General features: G+C 61.5%; 1 protein-coding gene across 1 annotated transcript; it reads left to right on the top strand.

Annotated features, from left to right (window-relative positions):
* HSD11B2 (hydroxysteroid 11-beta dehydrogenase 2) lies at positions 1–17,286 on the top strand. Its single transcript, XM_054841089.1, has 5 exons — positions 1–315; positions 14,848–15,060; positions 15,315–15,500; positions 15,765–15,902; positions 16,377–17,286. The coding sequence occupies exons 1-5, from the start codon at positions 45–47 to the stop codon at positions 16,736–16,738; spliced, it is 1,170 nt and encodes a 389-aa protein (XP_054697064.1). The 5' UTR covers positions 1–44; the 3' UTR covers positions 16,739–17,286.
* Positions 17,287–17,494: the final 208 nt, after the last annotated feature.

The raw sequence follows: 17,494 nt of genomic DNA, 5'->3' as shown, positions 1-17,494 counted from the left end.
CGGCGGGGCCGGGCGCGGCGGCAGCGGCGGGGCCGGGGCCCGGGATGGAGCCGGGGCTGGAGCGCTGGGCGTACGGCGCGCTGTGGGCGGCGCTGGCCGGCAGCCTGGCGCTGCGGGCGGCTCGGCGGGCCCTGGGGCCGGGCCGGGGGCTGGTGCTGCCCCTGGCGCTGCTGGCCGGGCTGCAGAGCCTGTGCCGCGCCTGCCTGCCGCTGCCCCTGGGGCTCGCCCTGGCCGCCGCCGCCGCCTGCCTGCTGCTGTGGCGGGCATCGCCCCGCAGGCTGCTGCCGGTGGCGGGCAGAGCCGTCCTCGTCACAGGTGAGTGCGGGGACACGGCCTCCACGCCCCGACGGCCCCGGTGTGGGGTCGGGCTCGGGGTGGGGGGGGGGGGGGCGGAGCAGGGCATCCCGCGGCCGCCGCTCCGGTGCCGAGAGCGGGGTCCCCGTGTCCCCCCCTCCCCTGGGTGCCAGCCCGTGCCCCGGGCGGAGCGGCGGCGTGGCCACCGGCTTCCCTGCTCATCCCTCCTGCTCCGTGCCCAAGCAGAACTGGCCAGGCTGTGCCTGCTGTTGCCCCTGCCCTGAAGCGAGGAGGCTTTGAGGAGTTCCTTTAGCCCCGCACGCAGCTCCTCGGCTCGGGGAGTGAAGCGCTGACCGCCGGTCCCGGTGTGATGCCGGGAGATTGAATGGGACACGTGGTGGGGCTGGTGCAGAGCTGGCCCGCTGGTTTGGGAGCACCTCGGCTGTCCTCTCCTCCCCTCTGGAGCCATGCTTGTTCTTAGAAAGCTTCTCGTGGCATCTCTAGAGGCTACAGTGGAGCTGGCTGCCTGGTGCTGAGCACAGCTGCTTCGTCCTGAGCTCTGTCCCGGGAGCTGCTGGGAGCAAGCAAGGCTGTTCCTCCTCTTTGCCGGGGCATCCTTGGGAAGTTCTGCTCAGCTGCTGCCCACCTCCTCTTTGGGCTGCCGGGCACAGAGCTGCTCCGTGGGGAAGGTGGCTCTGCAGGGGATGCGCTGTGCTCCCAGGCTGTGTGCAGCTCTGGCTTGGTGCCTGAATGCCTTTAAGGATATCTTGGTATACAAGCGCTTTCCCCTCTCCTTCCTCCTGGCAGCGGGACGGGAGGATGATGAAGGTAGCTGGGGTCAGCAGGCGCTTTGCTGTGAGACAGCGGCAGCAGGCACGGGGGGAGCAGGACGCACTGGAGCCGGGGTGGTTGTTGCTGCAGGTGTGCCAGGAGGGTGCTGCCAGCTCCGCATGGGTGCGGAGGGGATGGAAACCCATGGGCATGACCTTGGTGCTGTTTCTGAGGATGGGAGCCCATGTCCCGGTGGGAATGTCTGGGCTGGGCTTGGAGACCCCCAGGTTGGAGAAAGGGGTTTGTGTGTTTCTGAGAAAATTGGGTCTTGTGATGGAGAGTCCTTGTGAAGGAAAGGTGAGAGCAGGGTCCCCCGTCCAGCTCAAAGGGCTCCGCGGTGCCGGTGGGAAGCAGAGGGAGGCCTCTCCAGAGGAGGAAGCTTGGAGGAGCAAGGCAGCAGATGCACGAATGATTGAACCGAGTGAAGGTGAGAGCCCCGGTGGGGCAGAGCCGCCTGGGCAGGACATGTCTGACAGCCGCACGCTTGCAGGTGCCCTGTGGCACACCAAGTCAAGCCAGCCCGTGCTCTGTGGCATTGCCTGTATAATTAGTGAGTCAGTGGCTGGAACAAGGTGTTCTTGCCCTGGTGTGTTGAGGTGACACCTCTGCAGCTCTGGTGTGTTTGCTCTTGGCTGTAAATACTTTGTGGTTTTACAGGTTCGAGGCGCAGCCCGCGGTGCGGGATCGGTGTTTCCTTACTGCTGCTCCAGCAGGTGCCTGCCAAGGGGCAGATGCGAGGGCTGCTCTGCCTGGGACAGCATCCCTCGCTTAGGTATTTGCATAGTAATTAGCCTGATTCTTTTGCGGATTAATTCAGGACACCTCCTGGCAACTGGGTGTTGAGTCGCTGCTGGTGTCTCTTCTGGTGTCTCCTGTGGGGGCTGGCAGGGAGGATGAGTGCAGGAGGGAGCTCTTGGAGGAAGGCAACCTGGCCTTCTCCCTCTCGCCCATAACAAAACACGGCAGAGGGAGAAGCGTGGAGCTGGGTGCCTGGGGATGCTGGGCATCAGTGAAGGTGTGCGACATTGGGGACAGGGCTTCTGCCATGCCGGGTGTCGTGCTGGACCCTGCAGTTCAACTGAGAAATGCAATGAAGTCCCCTCCTGATGTCTGCCATGGAGCAGCACAGGTCCCAGCCCAAAAAGCTTTGGGCTTCATTTCCTCTTACATACACTTCTTGGCCGCTGGCTTAATCCTGCGGCAGGGAGTTGCACAGGTTCAACTGCTGCATCTCCTGGTTGAGGTGTCCCAGCTCTTCCAGCTGCCCACTCTCCCAGATCCCCAGGGAGCAACCCCAAGTTGAGCCCTGCGCGTGATGCTCCAGCCCCATGTGCTTGTCTGGACATAGCTGGCTAATCAAAACTAAGTTTATGGGATGGATTGTGCAGTTCAGTTTGGAAGGAGCAGAGCAGATGTGGAGCTGCTGCAGAGCAAAGCTGCTGACCCCATGGTAGTAGCCTGCGCTCAAAACAGGACTAGAAAGTTGTGGTGTTTCCCATCTGTTGCAGGTTTGCATTTCTCGGGGCTGGGGCTTGGCCGGAGCAGGGATGGGCAGCTGCCTGCTCCTGCCCGCTGCCGGAGGGGAGCGAGGAATGCTGCGGTTTCCCATGGTGCATCCCCTGGGCTAGCAAAGTAGGTAGCCACTAGTCCTTGTGGAGGCTGTGACCTCGGGGCTCACGTTGCATCCTGACCGTCTGGCTTCTCTGGGAGCGCAGCTCCGGCGTATGCAGCCTGGCTGGGGCAGGGGGCAAGGAAAGTGTTAATCCTGCCTTCCTGGGGGAGGTCACAGCTGTTTGCAGTGGGGAGGAGAATGCCCTCCTGTGCAGCATGGGCTGGGAGAGGTCAGCCCTGGGAGGATGGGTGGGAGGGATGAGAAGGGGAGTGGAGATCAGCTGCTCCAGCCCAGGGCTGGGATGGACACAGCAGCCATCTCCACCCTGCCATTGATGTGTTGTCCTGAGCTAGCCTCTGAGTCCAAACCTGCCTCAAAGACAGCTCATGGTCCAGCGCAGGCTTTGGCCAAGCATGGGAAGCTGCAGAGACCCCAGCACGCCGGCGGTGTGGGCAGGCTGGGAATGGGCACCTGCCTGACCCGAGGCTGATCCGGCACCGGCAAGCCGTGGGGTAGCCGATACCCGGCATCCCTCACCGCTGGTGTGTAGTCGGGGCACCCCGGGGTTGGCACCCGTGGGCCAGCGATGCAGCCATGTGCCGGTGGCTCACCGGGAGCAGCCTTGCTCCGAGCATCACCAGGTTGGTTTCTGTGTGTGCGTGCTCCTTCCTGAACCTCAGAACAGCCCAGCTGGGTGTCCTTGGGTGCGCTGGAGTCCTCTGAGCCGTGTGGGCAGAGAGGAGGGGGTGTTGCTTGTACCCCCATCCCCTTCCTTTTGGGAATCGATACAAAAAGCCTCTGTGGCCTGTGCAGGGGGGGATGGCCTGCGAGAGCAGCCTCGGTGGGGGAGGTGATGAGCTGCCCTTGCTCAGCCTCTCCAGATCCAGACTGACAGCGCTTTATGCAAGGTTCGGTTTTGACCTGGGTCAGTTTAGACGTGAGCCTAAATCATCCTTTGGTCCCTGTGGTCTTAGCGGATTCTTGTGAAATTTGGTGAGTCCATGGAAAATGGCGTGACACAACTGAATGTAGCGTTTGGAGGTGGTGGGGGCATGGCTGGGAGGATCCCGGGGCTGAGCTGAGCAGTTGGAGCCGTTGCAAGTCCATCGCTGTTGCACAGCGCTGCTGTGTGCGACTGCTTGGGATGGCGTTTCAGACAGTAGCTAATTGCCTGACTTATGCAGATCCTTGCACAGGACCCAGCGCAAACCAGCCCGTAGACCCTGCGTGCCTACAGGGTTTTCTCGGAGCAGAGGGAAGACACAAGCTGTGTAGCAAGGTATTGATTCTTCCACTTCAGCTTGGGTGAGAAGTGGAAAACAGTGAATTGTTGCTCCGTCTGTAAAGGTTGTGCCTGAATTACACAGCTCTGAAATCACCCAAAGCCTTGGGACGGCTGCCTGGGGGGATGTGATTCAGGTCCCTTGCATCCTTGTTCCTCCTTGGTGTAGCCTACAAAGCCAGGAGGCACCTGCAAGACCTTTCCCCCAACAAGTCCTCTTCATGAACAAAAGCAGCTGACAGGTCCGGCTGCTCCAGACCCAAACCTGCCGTGTTCTCATCTTCTCCTTCCTCGCTGCAGGGAAACCCAGTTTTCCTGGTGCGGCGCTCTTGTTACAATTGCATGCCCCATTAACAATCTGAAATGGGTCAGAGCTTCAGAGCGTGTTCAAGGTTAACAGAGGTTTTGCAACTTGATCGTAGTCAAGCGGAGCTTCAGTGTTTCCCATGGACTCAACAGATGTTGAAGCATCTGGTGACTGCAGCAGGACAGAGTGATTCAATCCAGATGTCGGGACTCTCACTGTTCTGCTGCAAAGGTAAATCACTTTTCTTGGTAAGAGAGCAGCATCGTTCCCATCTGGACTTTGATGCTGTCTCTTAAACCCATTTTCCACCTAAACTGGTTGCTCAAGAGATGTCAGGGGTCGAGACTTTGGGGGCTGAGTAAATCATGCTTGCCCTGGGATGGACACCTCTGCTCCAGGGCAAGCGTGGAGCTTGCAGCCTGTATTTGGTGCTGAGCCCGCCAGCAGCCCTGCGATGAGTAAAGCTTCACGCAAAGACGCCGTAGCTCTCCGTAGGCAACTTCAACTCTGCTTCTGGAGCCGGTGCACCAGCTGAAAGGTACCCGGGGTCTTCCCCAGGCGAAGTGCAGGCTGAAAATCAGCTCATTCCCTGGAACCGCTCTGCTTTTTCCAGAATCCATTAAAAATTAACAACAGAAACAACTGCTCCTCCAAGCTGAGGGGGGAGACAGGACCAAAACCAAACACCCAAACTCCAACCCTGGTGTACAAGCAATCCTTTGCATATTTAAAGAAAAAAAAAAAAGCAACATTTAACTCTCTAGTTATGGGGCTTGCTGCTGATTTCTGGGAACAGAGGACAAAAAAAAACCCACCACCTGCGCTCTCTGCTTCTCTTTGCAGGGCTGAAGCTCTCCCCTGACTTTGTCAGCAGCCCTCCACAGTTTTAGGATTCTTCTTCCCCTTGCTAGGTTTCTTCAGAAACAGATACCTACCCCTGCTCACCGCAGACGTTTAGATCTAGACACTCAGCTTTTTATCAGTTATCTATTAAATAAGCATTTTCGAAGCCCGCTCACGACACAGACCTGTTGGGGTGTTTTTTTTTAGCGCCGTTAACCAAAAATGATGAGCACAGCTAATTAGGAGGAAAAAGCGCATAGAAGTCAGCATGCTGTGGGAGAACAGAGTTGGTAGAGAAACCCAAGCTGGCTTGATTAGTGCTCGGGGTTACGCGGGGACATGAGAGCAACAAAGCAGAGACTTCCCTGCAGAAATGAGATTGTCAGATGGGAACGGATGCTTCGGGAGGAGAGAAGTGTAGGCTGTTGCTGCCCTCTAGTCCAATGAGCAGCACATCTTTAATGAGGTCTGGGATTGTGTTACCCACTGTTGAGTCTAGCTCCTCTCAAGCCAGGATCTGGTTACAGAAAAGCCGTGCTGCTTTTACTACTCGTAGCGCAGGGGTGGTGGACTTGCCCAGCTAGGGTTTTGCTTGAGCGGGGATGGGGTGGGGGGGAAGAGTCTTCAAGGTGCCTCCACCAAGGCTGGGTAAGCATTGGCCATCTCTCCGTAGTCATCTTTAAGTGTTGGCCCAAAAGCCCAGCTGGGAGACCTCTGCTTGCCCAGCTGACCTGTGCAGGAGGAAAGGCTGCAGGGCTTTCATGCCTCTTCACCTCCCGATGTCCCTCCTGCCATCTCAGATCTGAGATACTGCCGTGGAGCCTGTAAGGTGGCAAATGCCCAAGACCGTTGCCTTCATGCTGTCAGTGTGTTGCTATGGGTATAATTTAGAATTTTTGTTCTTTAACCTTGCCCAGCATATGCCCATTACCTCCTTTTCTGGTTCCCCTTGGCTGCTATGGTACGTCTACCATCTCCAGTCCCTGTTCTTCTGTCCCAGCCTATGCGTGCTTCCACGTGCAACGTATCGCTTCTGCTTCCTTCTGCCCTGGAGAGCTGCCAGCCCCTGAGCTTTATCAACTTTCCTGTTGGGAGCTGGCTTCCCCGTCACACATGGTGCTGTCCCGGGATTTGCTGGCTCTAAGGCTGTAATCTTGAAAAGCAGTTTTTGGCTTTACAGGCTTTGCGGTGACGTAGCCTCTCGCTGGGTGGTTGACCCTGGGGAGCCAGATGGTGGGTGCTTCCCAGGCAGGCTGGGGATGGAGAGGAGGGATGGGCTGGTGAGCTGAGGTCTGGAGGAGATACCTGCCCTGATGTCTTCTGTGGATGCTTTGAATGTCTGCCCTCTTCTTGAAGTGTTTCTTCTGGTGGTGGTGATGGTGGTCTTGTGCTGGGTCTCTCAGCTTCCACCAGACATACCCTTGAGCAGATTTATGATCCCTCCATACCCCCTTTCTCCACTCTGGTGGCCATACTCCAGTTTGGCATAAACATCACACCGTGCACATCTGCATCTCGTGACCCTGTCCAATGACACTGTGACCAACCCTTGCTCTTCTCCAGGGTCCCAGTTACCAGGTGGGGCCAAGCTCTATAACCCGGGGCGTGCAGCCATCCCGCAATGACTTCTGTCCCCCCTTCAGCTGATGTGCTGGGCTCTGCCTGCGCTGCCCCGAGCCGAAGGGCACGTGTGGGTCCTGCCCTGTGTGTTGCCGTTTGGCCTGGGTCACCATGGCTATGTCTGAGAACATCAGCCTGGAGGGCCGCCTTTATGTGTTTTGGGGGAAAATGCACCAAAATAGTCTTGTGATACTCAAATGCTGACTCTGAAGAGCTGGTGGGAGCTGCAGGTGGAGGGTGAGGAGGGGACAACTTAAATCAGGTGCAGAAGGGGCTGGTGGGGCTTGAGGTGGCTATGGGGGTACAGCTCTTAGCCTGGGGGCCTAACCAGCGCAATGTATTTCAGAAGCTGTCTTGGCTGCAGCTCAGTTGGTGCTCACTCAAGTGTTTTGCTCAGTTTCTAAAAAACAACAACAACAAAAAAACCCCCAAGCAAAACCAAAACCCCACAACTGAGCTCCGCGTGGATCTGGAAGCTGCAAGAGGAAATGCAGTTGGTACAACTGCAGAGCCCAGCGTGATGTGCAGGGCTTGCACCCATTTTTCCGCTTGCCTGGGCTTGTGGCGTGTGATGGGAGTTTATTCTCGAGACAAGGGGAGCAATGAGATGGCACCTTACAGGCAAAGTAGCATTTCATCACCAAAATTGATAGAATTCTGTTGAAACCTCCGTAGCTTTATTGTGGTGCTGCAAATGCTGAGCTGCTTAACGTTGGGATCCCCTGGGCTCGCTCTGGAGTGACTGCTTTGGTCGGCACTGCCCCAGCCGGGCTCTGTCCCTGCCGGCGCCACCGCCTGTCCCAGCCCCTGTGACTCGTCCGGCTCCACGGTGGGGTGGGTGGGGTGGCACCCCGTCCTGGGTGGCATTTCAGGGCTCTTCCGTGGCTGACCTGACCCACCACGTGGCCAGAGGTTCTTCTGCGGTGGCTGTGGTGCTTTCCTGTCCTGGCTGGAAATACCTTCCCTCAGGTGTCCCAGGGTGGTGATGGCTCATGGTGGTCCACGTAGAAGAGCTGGTCTTCTCTTCTACTGTTTCTTGCTGGCTTAGCCCTATCCGTAGAAGGTTATGCCTAAGTTCTGCTGCCTCTCCTTGCTGGCTCCTGGGGCCCGGTGTGTTACCACGTGTGAAAGATGGATACGGGGCTTGCTTGGTGTTTCCCCAGCCTGCTGGGGGGCCCTGGGGAGCCCTTTCGCAGCCCAGGGATGCTCCCAGCAGGTGCCCAGCCACGGCTTTGCCGTCACCACCTCGTTCCCTGGGAGCAGCTCCAGTGCCGCGTCCCGGCCGTGGCTAGTGGAGCTTTCCGGCTCTCCGAGAGCCCAGGCAGATGTGTTACCAGCGCTGGCTTGGCGTCGGCACCGATCTGGCTGAGCCAGCCCTGGGCCATGGCTGTCCTTCCCAGTGACAGCTCTTGCTGATGGATGGCTTTCGCAGCTCACCGGCGCCGTGTTCCCGGTTCGCCGTGTTCCCTCTGAAGGTGATGATTAACCCGGTTATCGCTGCAGCTCTTCACAGCTTCCTCTTCTCGGGGAGACATCCATCCATCCATCCATCCCAGATTAGCTCTGAGGTACAGGCTGTGCCTTTTCCCAGGCGATGTCCGTGCTGCCGTCTTCTCCCACTCATCCCTGCCCATGGGAAGCTCAAATCCTTAACTGTGAGAGCCCGGCTGCTCCTTTCGGGGGGTCGATCTCCCCTCGGTGGAGACGGCATCTGCTGGAAGATCCCGTCCAGCCCTGGGATGCGGCGAGTGGCTGCCGCTAGGAAATTCCCTGCGCCCTTTTTCTGCAAAACCCCAAAGCGTCGCAGTGTTGCTGGGAGGAGAGACGCTCCCTCCGCCTCGCCTGTTTGCGAGCCCTGGGCTGGTCCTTGCCGGCAGCAGCATCGCTGCCGTGCCGGGGCTGGACTATCTCCGGGGCTGCCCTGTGCCCGTTCCTCCTGCATCCGAGGAAGACGCCAGTGTTTTTGCATCTGCTGACCTTGCTGGTGCAAGCCCTTAGGCTGAGTTTAGCAGGTCTGGGTGCCAAACTACCCTCCCGAGAGCTTAAAACCTGCGCCGAGGCTGACGGTAAGCTCGGGGGTGGATGCTGACCTCCTCGAGCATCTCACCGGGCGCTGGCCTTGCGCAGGGGAAGGTGGCTGGGCTCATTTCTGTCCTGGCTGCACCAGGGCCACGTGCAATCTAACGAGCTCCTGGCTTCGTTAGTCCCACCGGTTGCAAGCAGCATCTGCTGCCCAGCTTTGGCGGGGGCAGGAAAAGGCATCTGGGTGGCTTTTAGTGACAGCGACGGGGAGGGCCGCAGCTGCCGTTGTGCCATCGGGTCCCCAATACTGATGCACCGGAGCTGGCGCCTGCTCTTGAGAAATGGGTTTTAATTCAGGAGCCGTGGGTGCATCCGTGCCGGCCTCGGGGCTCCTCGTCATCTCTGCCCGGCTGCTTCGGGTTGTCTAGGCAGAAAATCAGATTTTCCCCTTTTCTTTGGTTTGTTAAGTGAAAGATATCTCCCCGGGTGGAGGTGACGGCGTGTGAGGCTTCAGAAACACTCGGCTAATCCGTTGTAATTCACACCATCTGGCCGTTGTCCCCGGCGTGGGGAGGGTGTCGGGTCACTCCCGTACCCCCTGCGGTGATGGGCATCCCCCGCTCTGCCTTCTGCCATGGTCCACAGGCCTCCCTGGGGTGCTGGGGGTCTGCCCGGCCCCCCCTACCCCATAGGACCTGCTGGAGGGACGTGGATGTAGCACTTCATCCAGGGCTGCGGGAGCTGTCAGCACCCCGGCCGGTAATCTCCCTCCGGCTGCTCGTGCCGGCCGTGCCATGCGGGGGGTCCCGGGGAGGGGGTGGCGTGTGCCCCCCTTGGCTCAGATCCTGCCCGGGGAAGGAGGCTGAGGCTGTGCAGGGACCCCCCCCTGCCACCTCCCCCCCAGGCTGCTTGGGTGGGAGGCTCGTGTGTCATCCCCTTGCTGGGGATTTGGGGATGGGATTTGGGTCATCCCTGAAGGCACCTCCCTGGGTTGAATTGAATTGAATTAGGCTCGCGGCTTCCCAAAGCGCGGCACTGAGGACCAGCAGCAGCAGCATCACCGTGGCTGCTGCCACCTCCTGCCACCTCCTGCCACCCCGGCCCCATCTGCCAGCGCCGGGGCACGGGGCTGCTCCCGGGGGGCTCCGTGTGGAGCGGGGACACCCCGCTGCCGGCACAGCACGCTGCTGCGCGAGCCGCCGGCTGGGGTGCGGTTTCCTGTTGACAGTGATGCCACCGGCTGCGGTGGGGTGGGGGCTGCCGGTGCCCCTGCCCGGCCCCGCTCTCCGCGGCAGGACGGCAGGCGATGGCTGGCCGGGGAGGCCGGAGGCGGCGGGCGGCCGGGGCGGCTCAGCTGCTGCGGGCACAGGTGTTCTTGCCCTCCCCTCCCTCCCCAGCACCCTGCCAAGAATTTGTTCCCTCTTGACTGGGGCTGACATCACCCCTTTATCGCTCCTCACTCCAAACGCGCGCGGCATCCGGGAGGTGTTGGCCACAGGGTCCTGCCCTGCCCACGTGGGCTTTTCCTCGGTGATTCCTCCTGCCTGGATGTGCCCTGTGCAGGGGACACCCCTTCCCCTCCCGGTCACTTTTGGGGTGTCCCATCCCCTCCGATGCCACCTTGTCCTGCGCTTCCTCATCCGCAGAGTCCTCGTGGTGCTCCCAGGATGGAGCTGCTGGGATGACCGTCCCCAAGCAGCCGAGCCAGGATCAGTCCCAGCGGAGCCTCCCCACGGTGCAGCCGGGCTCGACCCCATCCCGCACCCGGAGGAGCTGGATCCGAGGTGGCAGTGGTGAATCCTGCCGGGGCCAGAAGGCAACACCTCCGAGCAAAATGTCAGCTGTGTTTAGCTTGGCATCCCAGGCAGGATTTGAGCTTGAGCCTATGGAAACAAGCAGCTCAGCGTGTTAATCCGCTCGGCCTCGGCGCCCCGGCTCCCCTCCGACTGACGGTGTCCTTGAGCCCGGCGCCCTCCCAGGGCTGGGAGGCTGGTGACAGCAGTGACAGCCCCATCTTGGTGAGGCACCTTGGGCAGGGTGGGAGCGCCCAAAAGCTCTGTGCAGGAGGTGGGATTGATATGCTGGGATGTGGGGAGCGGTGGCAGGACTGGGGGGGGGCACCCGGGCAATGACCTGCAGAGCTGGGATGGGGACGATGCTGCTCCGGGTGTCCCACCCAGCGGACACGTGAGAGATGGAGCGTCCCCAGCGGATGCCCCAGGGCCACCCCGCTGCCCATCCTCAGCAGGTACCTGGGTGCCCCCGGGGCTGCCCACGCTGCCAGGGCTAACCCCGGGGGAGCTGGTCCGTCGGAGGGATGCTCAGTCCTGGGCAACCCCTCTCCAGCTCCCATGCCAGGGTCCCAGGCTGGGGCGGCCGTGGAGGGAGCAGCTCCCAGAGAGCTACCGCTGCGCCCGGGCACCCACCGGGCTCTGGGCAGCTTCGCAGCCGCACGGGGCTTCTTCAGCCAAGCTGTGCTTCTGAGCGATGAGGATTTGCAGGTCCGTGCTGGTCCTCTCCCATCGTGCATGGCTCAGGGATGCAGATGCACGGCTTGCTGCTCCGTGGCTCAGGGATGAGGATGCACGGCTTGCTGCTCTGTGGCTCAGGGATGAGGATGCATGGCTTGCTGCTCCGTGGCTCAGGGATGCCGATTCACAGCTCAGGTGGGGAAGTCACTCCTGCGTCGCCTCGGGGTGAGCGCCGCGCACCCGTGCCACCAGCCCTCCGTCACATACCGTGCCGGCGGTGGGCATGGGCTGGCAGGGGGCAGTTGTGGTTTGGTCCTGGGTGGTAGCCGTGTTATCGCCCATCTCAACTGCGGCGCTGATTTTGAGCATGCGTCTGTGCGCGGCAGTCTCGGTGCCGGCTGCAGGAGCAGGGTGAATACCTGAGACAGCACAAAGCCAGTGCCGTGCCACGCCTGACTCACCTGAAAGAAATGTGCCCGCACCAAACCGGGACTGCGGCTTCAACCGGCGGCACATGAGCCCAGCCTGGTTCCCAGCAGCGAGGAAGCACGAGCGGTGCCCACCCCTGCCACGGCCGGGCACCAAAGGCTGCAGGCAGGCTGGCCGGGAGCTGCCGGGCTGGCACCGCTCAGCCCCTCCGGTGGCTCTGCTTTCACCGGCAAGGGGCATCTCTGGGCAGCGGGCACGCCATGCTGCGTGGTCGGTCCTCTTCGCCCTCCCTGGATGGGTGGGAGGGGACCCCACCGGCGATGCTGGAGGCCAAACTTTTTTTTGCTTGCTCAAGATAAGTAAAGCTGGGGCTCGTCGTACCAAAATCCCAGCGGAGGCCGGCGTGCCCCACTCTTGGGGAACCACTGCAGTGGCTGGAGCTTCTGCAAAGTCCCTAGGAATTGCTGCCGACCCGCTGCTCCGGCAAAAGGCCAGCCGGCCCCTGGAGCAGGCGTTTGCCCCCCACTTGCTGAGCCTGCAGAGCTCTGCTGGATTTTGCAACCTGGGCTCGGGCTCTGCTCCCGCTGCAGCAAAAGCCTCTGGCTGCTGGCCCGGGGCCCGTGGGGGGATGCGATGGGGGCTTCAAGCCGCTTGCCTTCCTCCGCCGCGCTCCCTACGCTCTTCTTCTCCTGCGCTTGGTCCGACTGCGGTCCCTCCCGCCGGCACAGATGCAAAACCGGCTGGCAAGCTGGGAGCCGGGGCGGGAGGGAGCTGGCGCCGGCATCTCCTCGTGATGCCGCTTCCTCGGAGGGCGGCGCGCCCAGCGCCAGCCTCGCCGGGGCCGCGCAGACTGGTCGGCTCCAGCCCTCCCGGCGGGGTCAAGCCAGCGGCGGCGGCTCCTGAGCCGGCCCCGGTGTGGCCGGTGGCTCGTGTGCTGGTAGCCATGGGGAGCGAACACAGCCCTGGGTGAGCTGCCGTACTTTGGGGCCACGTGTTATGGTCCCAGAGGGTTTAATTGTCCTTCCCTCTGCTCTTGGCCATGCCTGAGCACGGCAGCTGGGAAGCCGAGCAGCGCCGGAGACCTTAAATAACACCAGAGCATCCTCGCCCTCCTGGCCCCAGGCCTCCCGCCAGCCTCCCAGGAGGGTGGGTTGGTTTTTTTTGTTTGGTGGGGTTTTTTTGTTTTTTTTTTGGTGTGTGTGAATAAATTAAAACTTCCGAAACAAACCCTTCAACTGCCCTGCTCCTCTAAGGCAAAACAAAACCTGCCTGGCTCAGACGGCACACGGCTGTGTTTGCTCCCTCCTTGCCAGGCTTGCCCCAAACAAGCCAGCAAACCTGTCTCTCTCGGGTTTTTTTGGGATGTTTCCCGGTGTTTTGAGGCTCGGGAGGTGATGGGGAACTTCATGTTTGGACTGGAAGCTTTTCTTGCCGGCTGGGGCAGGAGCAGTGCAGGTAACCATGTCCCGGCAGCAGTGGCGGGCAGAGCGCTGGCTGCGGCATGGCGAGGCCGTGGCTGCGAGCACTTTTAATTTTTAAACCTTATCTTTATTGCAGTTTTCTCCTGCCCTGTTGGGAAAGACGAAATGCACCTTATCTGTCCGGCTGCTGGCAGCACGACCTGTTCCCAGGGAGGGGAGAGGCGGATGTGCCGTGCCGGCGGCTTGCGGCACCTTCAGCATCCCCTGTGGCACCGGGGATGGCGCCAGGGGCGATGCCGGGGTGATGCTGAGCCAGCCTGGCATACGCCCATGGTGGGTGCTGGGTGTTGGGTGGCTCCGCCGGGAAAGGGGGGGATCCCCGCAGCCCCTTCCTGCCAGCCGAGCACCTCCCGGGTGTCTTATCGCTCTGGCCACTGGCCAGGGGCTTTACTATGGGTTTCTGATGCAGCAATAAAGCCAAGCTGGGAACCGGCCTGTGGATGCCAAGCCAAGGATGGCTTAGGGGGCACCCCGCGAGCTGGAGCCAGTAGCACCCCGATCCCAGCCTGGGGGTGCAGGAGCTGAGGGGGCAGCTGGTCCCCGTGCCCATCCCGGGGCTGGTGGAAGGGTGCTGAGACAGGTCTGGGTCTCAGTGCGGGGGGGGGGGGGGTTTGGAGTGAGTGGCAGTGCCCAGGGCCACCACTGCGTCCATCGTGGGGTGGCTCCAGGTGCTGGATAGGGCCCTTTTGCAGGGATGTCCTAAGGAGCACCCAAGGGTGCCAGGCAGGAGGGTGCAGGGGCCATGGGGCTGGCCCTGCAGTGCTCCCCGTTAATGGTTAATGTGGCCAGGCAGTGGCACAGGCTCCGCGCGAGCTATTGACGCTGCCGCTGGCCCCGGGAACAGGCTGTACCTTGCTGCCGCTGTTTGCATCCCAGCCGCTCTGCCCCAGCCACCTGCCCTGCCGGTGCCCTGCGACACCCAGCTCCCACCCAGGCTGTCCCCCAGCCACCCTGATGGTGGCTTTGGGGGTGACAGTGTCACCTGCGGTGCCCCTGCTCGAGCTGAGATGGAGATGAGGCTGGGACTGGGCATGGCGGCACCCAGCGCACCCTGTGTGGGACACTCCCATCGGATGCGGGGTGGCAAGAGCAGACCAGGATCCCTTTTTCTTTTTTTCCTCCCCTCAGCACCCCAGCCAGGCGAGGGGGGAGCTGCTGTGCCTCTCGGCCACCATTTCTGGGAGGTGAAAAGCATTCAGGGAAAGGCAGCGTCTCCCAGGGAGCCTTGTGCCAGGTCCCAGTGGTGCCCGATGGAGCTTTTGGAGGACGTTTTGGGGGTGATGGCTCCGGTCCTGCATTGCTGCTGGGCTCTGGGCTGTCCTGGCGCCTTGCCGTGCCATGCCCGTGCTTTTACCTGCACCTTGCATCAGAGAGGTGCTTGGGGCGATGGGGTTGCAGATAAGGGAGTGTTTTCTTCCTCTTGTGTGCAATAGGAGAGAAAACAGCAGCTCCTCAACCTGCGAATGCCTCAGGGCAAGGTCATGTCCCCAGCGGGTCCGGAGCTGGAGTGGGGCAGTGAGCCCCAAGCAGGGGACCGGTGCCGGAGGTTTTGGTCCCTGGGGGTGGAGGGGCAGAGCTGGGGGAGTCCCTGGGGGCTGGGGACAGCCAGCCGGCAGCTGTCACTGCCGCTACAGGGCTCTTCTTGGCTCTTGCAGGCTGCGACTCGGGCTTCGGGCAGGCGACGGCACGGCACTTGGATGCCATGGGCTTTCGGGTGTTCGCCAGCGTGCTGGACCCACAGGGTCCCGGCGCCCAGGAGCTGCGCAGGAGCTGCTCGCCAGGGCTGACGCTGCTGCAGATGGACCTGACCAAGCCAGAGGACATCCAGCGCGTCCTGCAGCACATCCAGGCCCACACCAACAGCACAGGTAGGAGCCTGTGGCACCCCCCAGGACCCCACGCAGCTCCCCAGGACCTCAGCCTGCAGCCAGCGTGGCAGTGCCAAGCCTCCATGTGCCCCCAACATGAGCTGCATCCCTGCTGACAGCCTCCACTAACGGGGCTTGTCCTGGCACACCCCGCAAGTCCCCTGCAGGACCCCCATGAGCCAGGGAGCACCTGGGATCCCCAGGGTGAGGGCTCCCCCATTCGGGTCACCTCTTCAAGCTTCCCATCCCTGCAGGGCTCTGGGGTCTGGTGAACAACGCTGGCTTCAACGACACCATCGCCGATGCCGAGCTCTCGCCGCTGGGCAAGTTTCGTACCTGCATGGAGGTGAACTTCTTCGGTTCGCTGGAGCTCACCAAGGGGCTGCTGCCCCTGCTCCGCTCTGCCGGCGGCCGCATCGTCACCGTGAGCAGCCCCGCGGGTGAGCAGCCTGCCTTCGTCATGGCCCGCCAGACCCCTGGCACCCCCAGCTCGGGTCGAGCATCCCCACGGCGTGGCACGGCTCCCACTCCCCACCAGGCACCTCCGCTTCCCCAGCCAGCCGCATAGGGCCGGTACCCTAAGCCCTCTCCTTGTGCAGTGGCTGGGAGTGCAGCCCTACGCAAGTCCTGCCAGTCCCTGCCTGCCCCCAGCCACGCAGGCAGCTGCCTGAAAGCCTGCTCACTCATCCTTTCTCTCCTGCAAGGTGATCTGCCCTTCCCCTGCCTAGCAGCCTACGGGGCCTCGAAGGCAGCCCTCAGCCTGCTCATGGACACCTTCCGCAGCGAGCTCCAGCCCTGGGGTGTCAAAGTCAGCCTCGTCCTGCCTGGCTACTACAAAACAGGTACGAGGGTCAGCACCCACTTGCTGCCTGCACCTGCAGGCAAAGGGCAGGTACCCCTGGGGAGGCAGAAGATGGAGCAATGGCAGGTGGTGCAGGATCCAGTTTCTGAGCAGCCCTGGCTACCTCCCTGGGGACAGTGGCCATCGTGTGGCCTTTGGGCTCCGGTTAGTGAGAGGCACGGGTGCAGGATCAAGCCCTGCCAGCACCTTCTCTGCCACAGGGGCTGGCCAGACCAGCTCAGCCACGTTTATGGTGGCACCGTCCCCACTGCCAGCAGGATCCGAGACCTCTGGTCAAGCCCTGGGCTACAAAGAGCCACCCTGGTGCTTCCCCCATGGCAGATCTCTGCCAGGGCTTCAGCAGGACCTTCCCGGGAGGGGGCTGGGGGCTGCTGGCACTCATGCCGGGGGGGGGGGGGGGGGGGGGCTGGAGGAGGGGGGCCACGCAGCTCACAGGGGGGCCACGTCCTTGCAGGGACAACATGCGACCCTGCCTTCTGGAACCTGCAGAAGCAGCGGCTGGTGGCCAGCCTGCCCCGGGAACTGCTGCAGGCTTACGGCGAGGACTACGTGGAGGAGATCAACCGCCAGTTCATCCAGTTCATGAAGGTGGCGGTGGAGGACCTCAGCGCGGTGGTGAACAGCATCACGGACGGGCTCCTGGCTGCCAACCCAGCCGTGCGCTACTACCCAGGGCAGGGCCTTGGGCTCATGTATTTCATACATCGCTACCTGCCCTATTTTGTCCGAGACTTGTTCTTAAAAGGATTTTTCATCAACCCCAAGCTGCCCCGAGCGTTGCGGCAAGAGCACCACAACGACGTGAAGAAGGCCTGACCTTGGCCCGCATGCGGTCGCGGGGCAGGAGCGAGCCTTCTCCCGGGATTTCCAGGCACGCCAGCCCCCGAGCGCGTGCGCAGCCATCGGCATTGCCCTCCTGCACTGCGGGGGAACAATCAGCACTAGATGTGAAAAACCAAATTGCTTTCCAAAATCAGGCAGATCTATTTTCTATTGTGCAAGAATCAACATTTTCTAAAGACCTTGTTTTTGTATTTTTTCTAACCGTGCATCCTCCAAGGGGGCCGCCCCTGCCTGACTCAACGGCTCTGCACCAGAGGCTGGGATGTACCTCAGGCGTTTCTCAGCTACCTGACATCTTCCTTGCTGCTGTGGGAGCTGCAAGCGTTTGGCTCCATCACCTCTTGGCTGGGTCAGGCCCAGGATCCCGTGGCCACTGGTACGCCAGCCCTCACCTCCCTGCTGTTCATTACACACTCCACATGCTCCTGGCAAGCGCAGGGGCCGAGGCCAGGCTGCAGAGCTCTTCACGAGATAAACTACGTGATTGTCACTTTTTAAATAAATCTCTTCTTGATATGCCACTGGGCTCTGGCAGTCTCCTTCTGCAGCGCTTGGTCAGGGATGCCCGGCCTGCTCACTACCATCTGGCTGAAGGAGCAGCGAGGGCTACAGCTCCTGGGCACCCACCGGCTCAGCACCCAGCTGCACCCACAGACCAGGCACCACACACAGCTTGGGCTGGAGTGCAAATGCCCAGGGCCCCAAGGTGGGGGGGCAAGACCTCCCTGC

Source organism: Grus americana, chromosome 13 (assembly GCF_028858705.1).
Source record: "Grus americana isolate bGruAme1 chromosome 13, bGruAme1.mat, whole genome shotgun sequence".
Taxonomy (NCBI): domain Eukaryota; kingdom Metazoa; phylum Chordata; class Aves; order Gruiformes; family Gruidae; genus Grus; species Grus americana.
The sequence above is the reverse complement of the archived record's forward strand: the minus strand, read 5'-3'. Positions and strand labels throughout refer to the sequence as shown.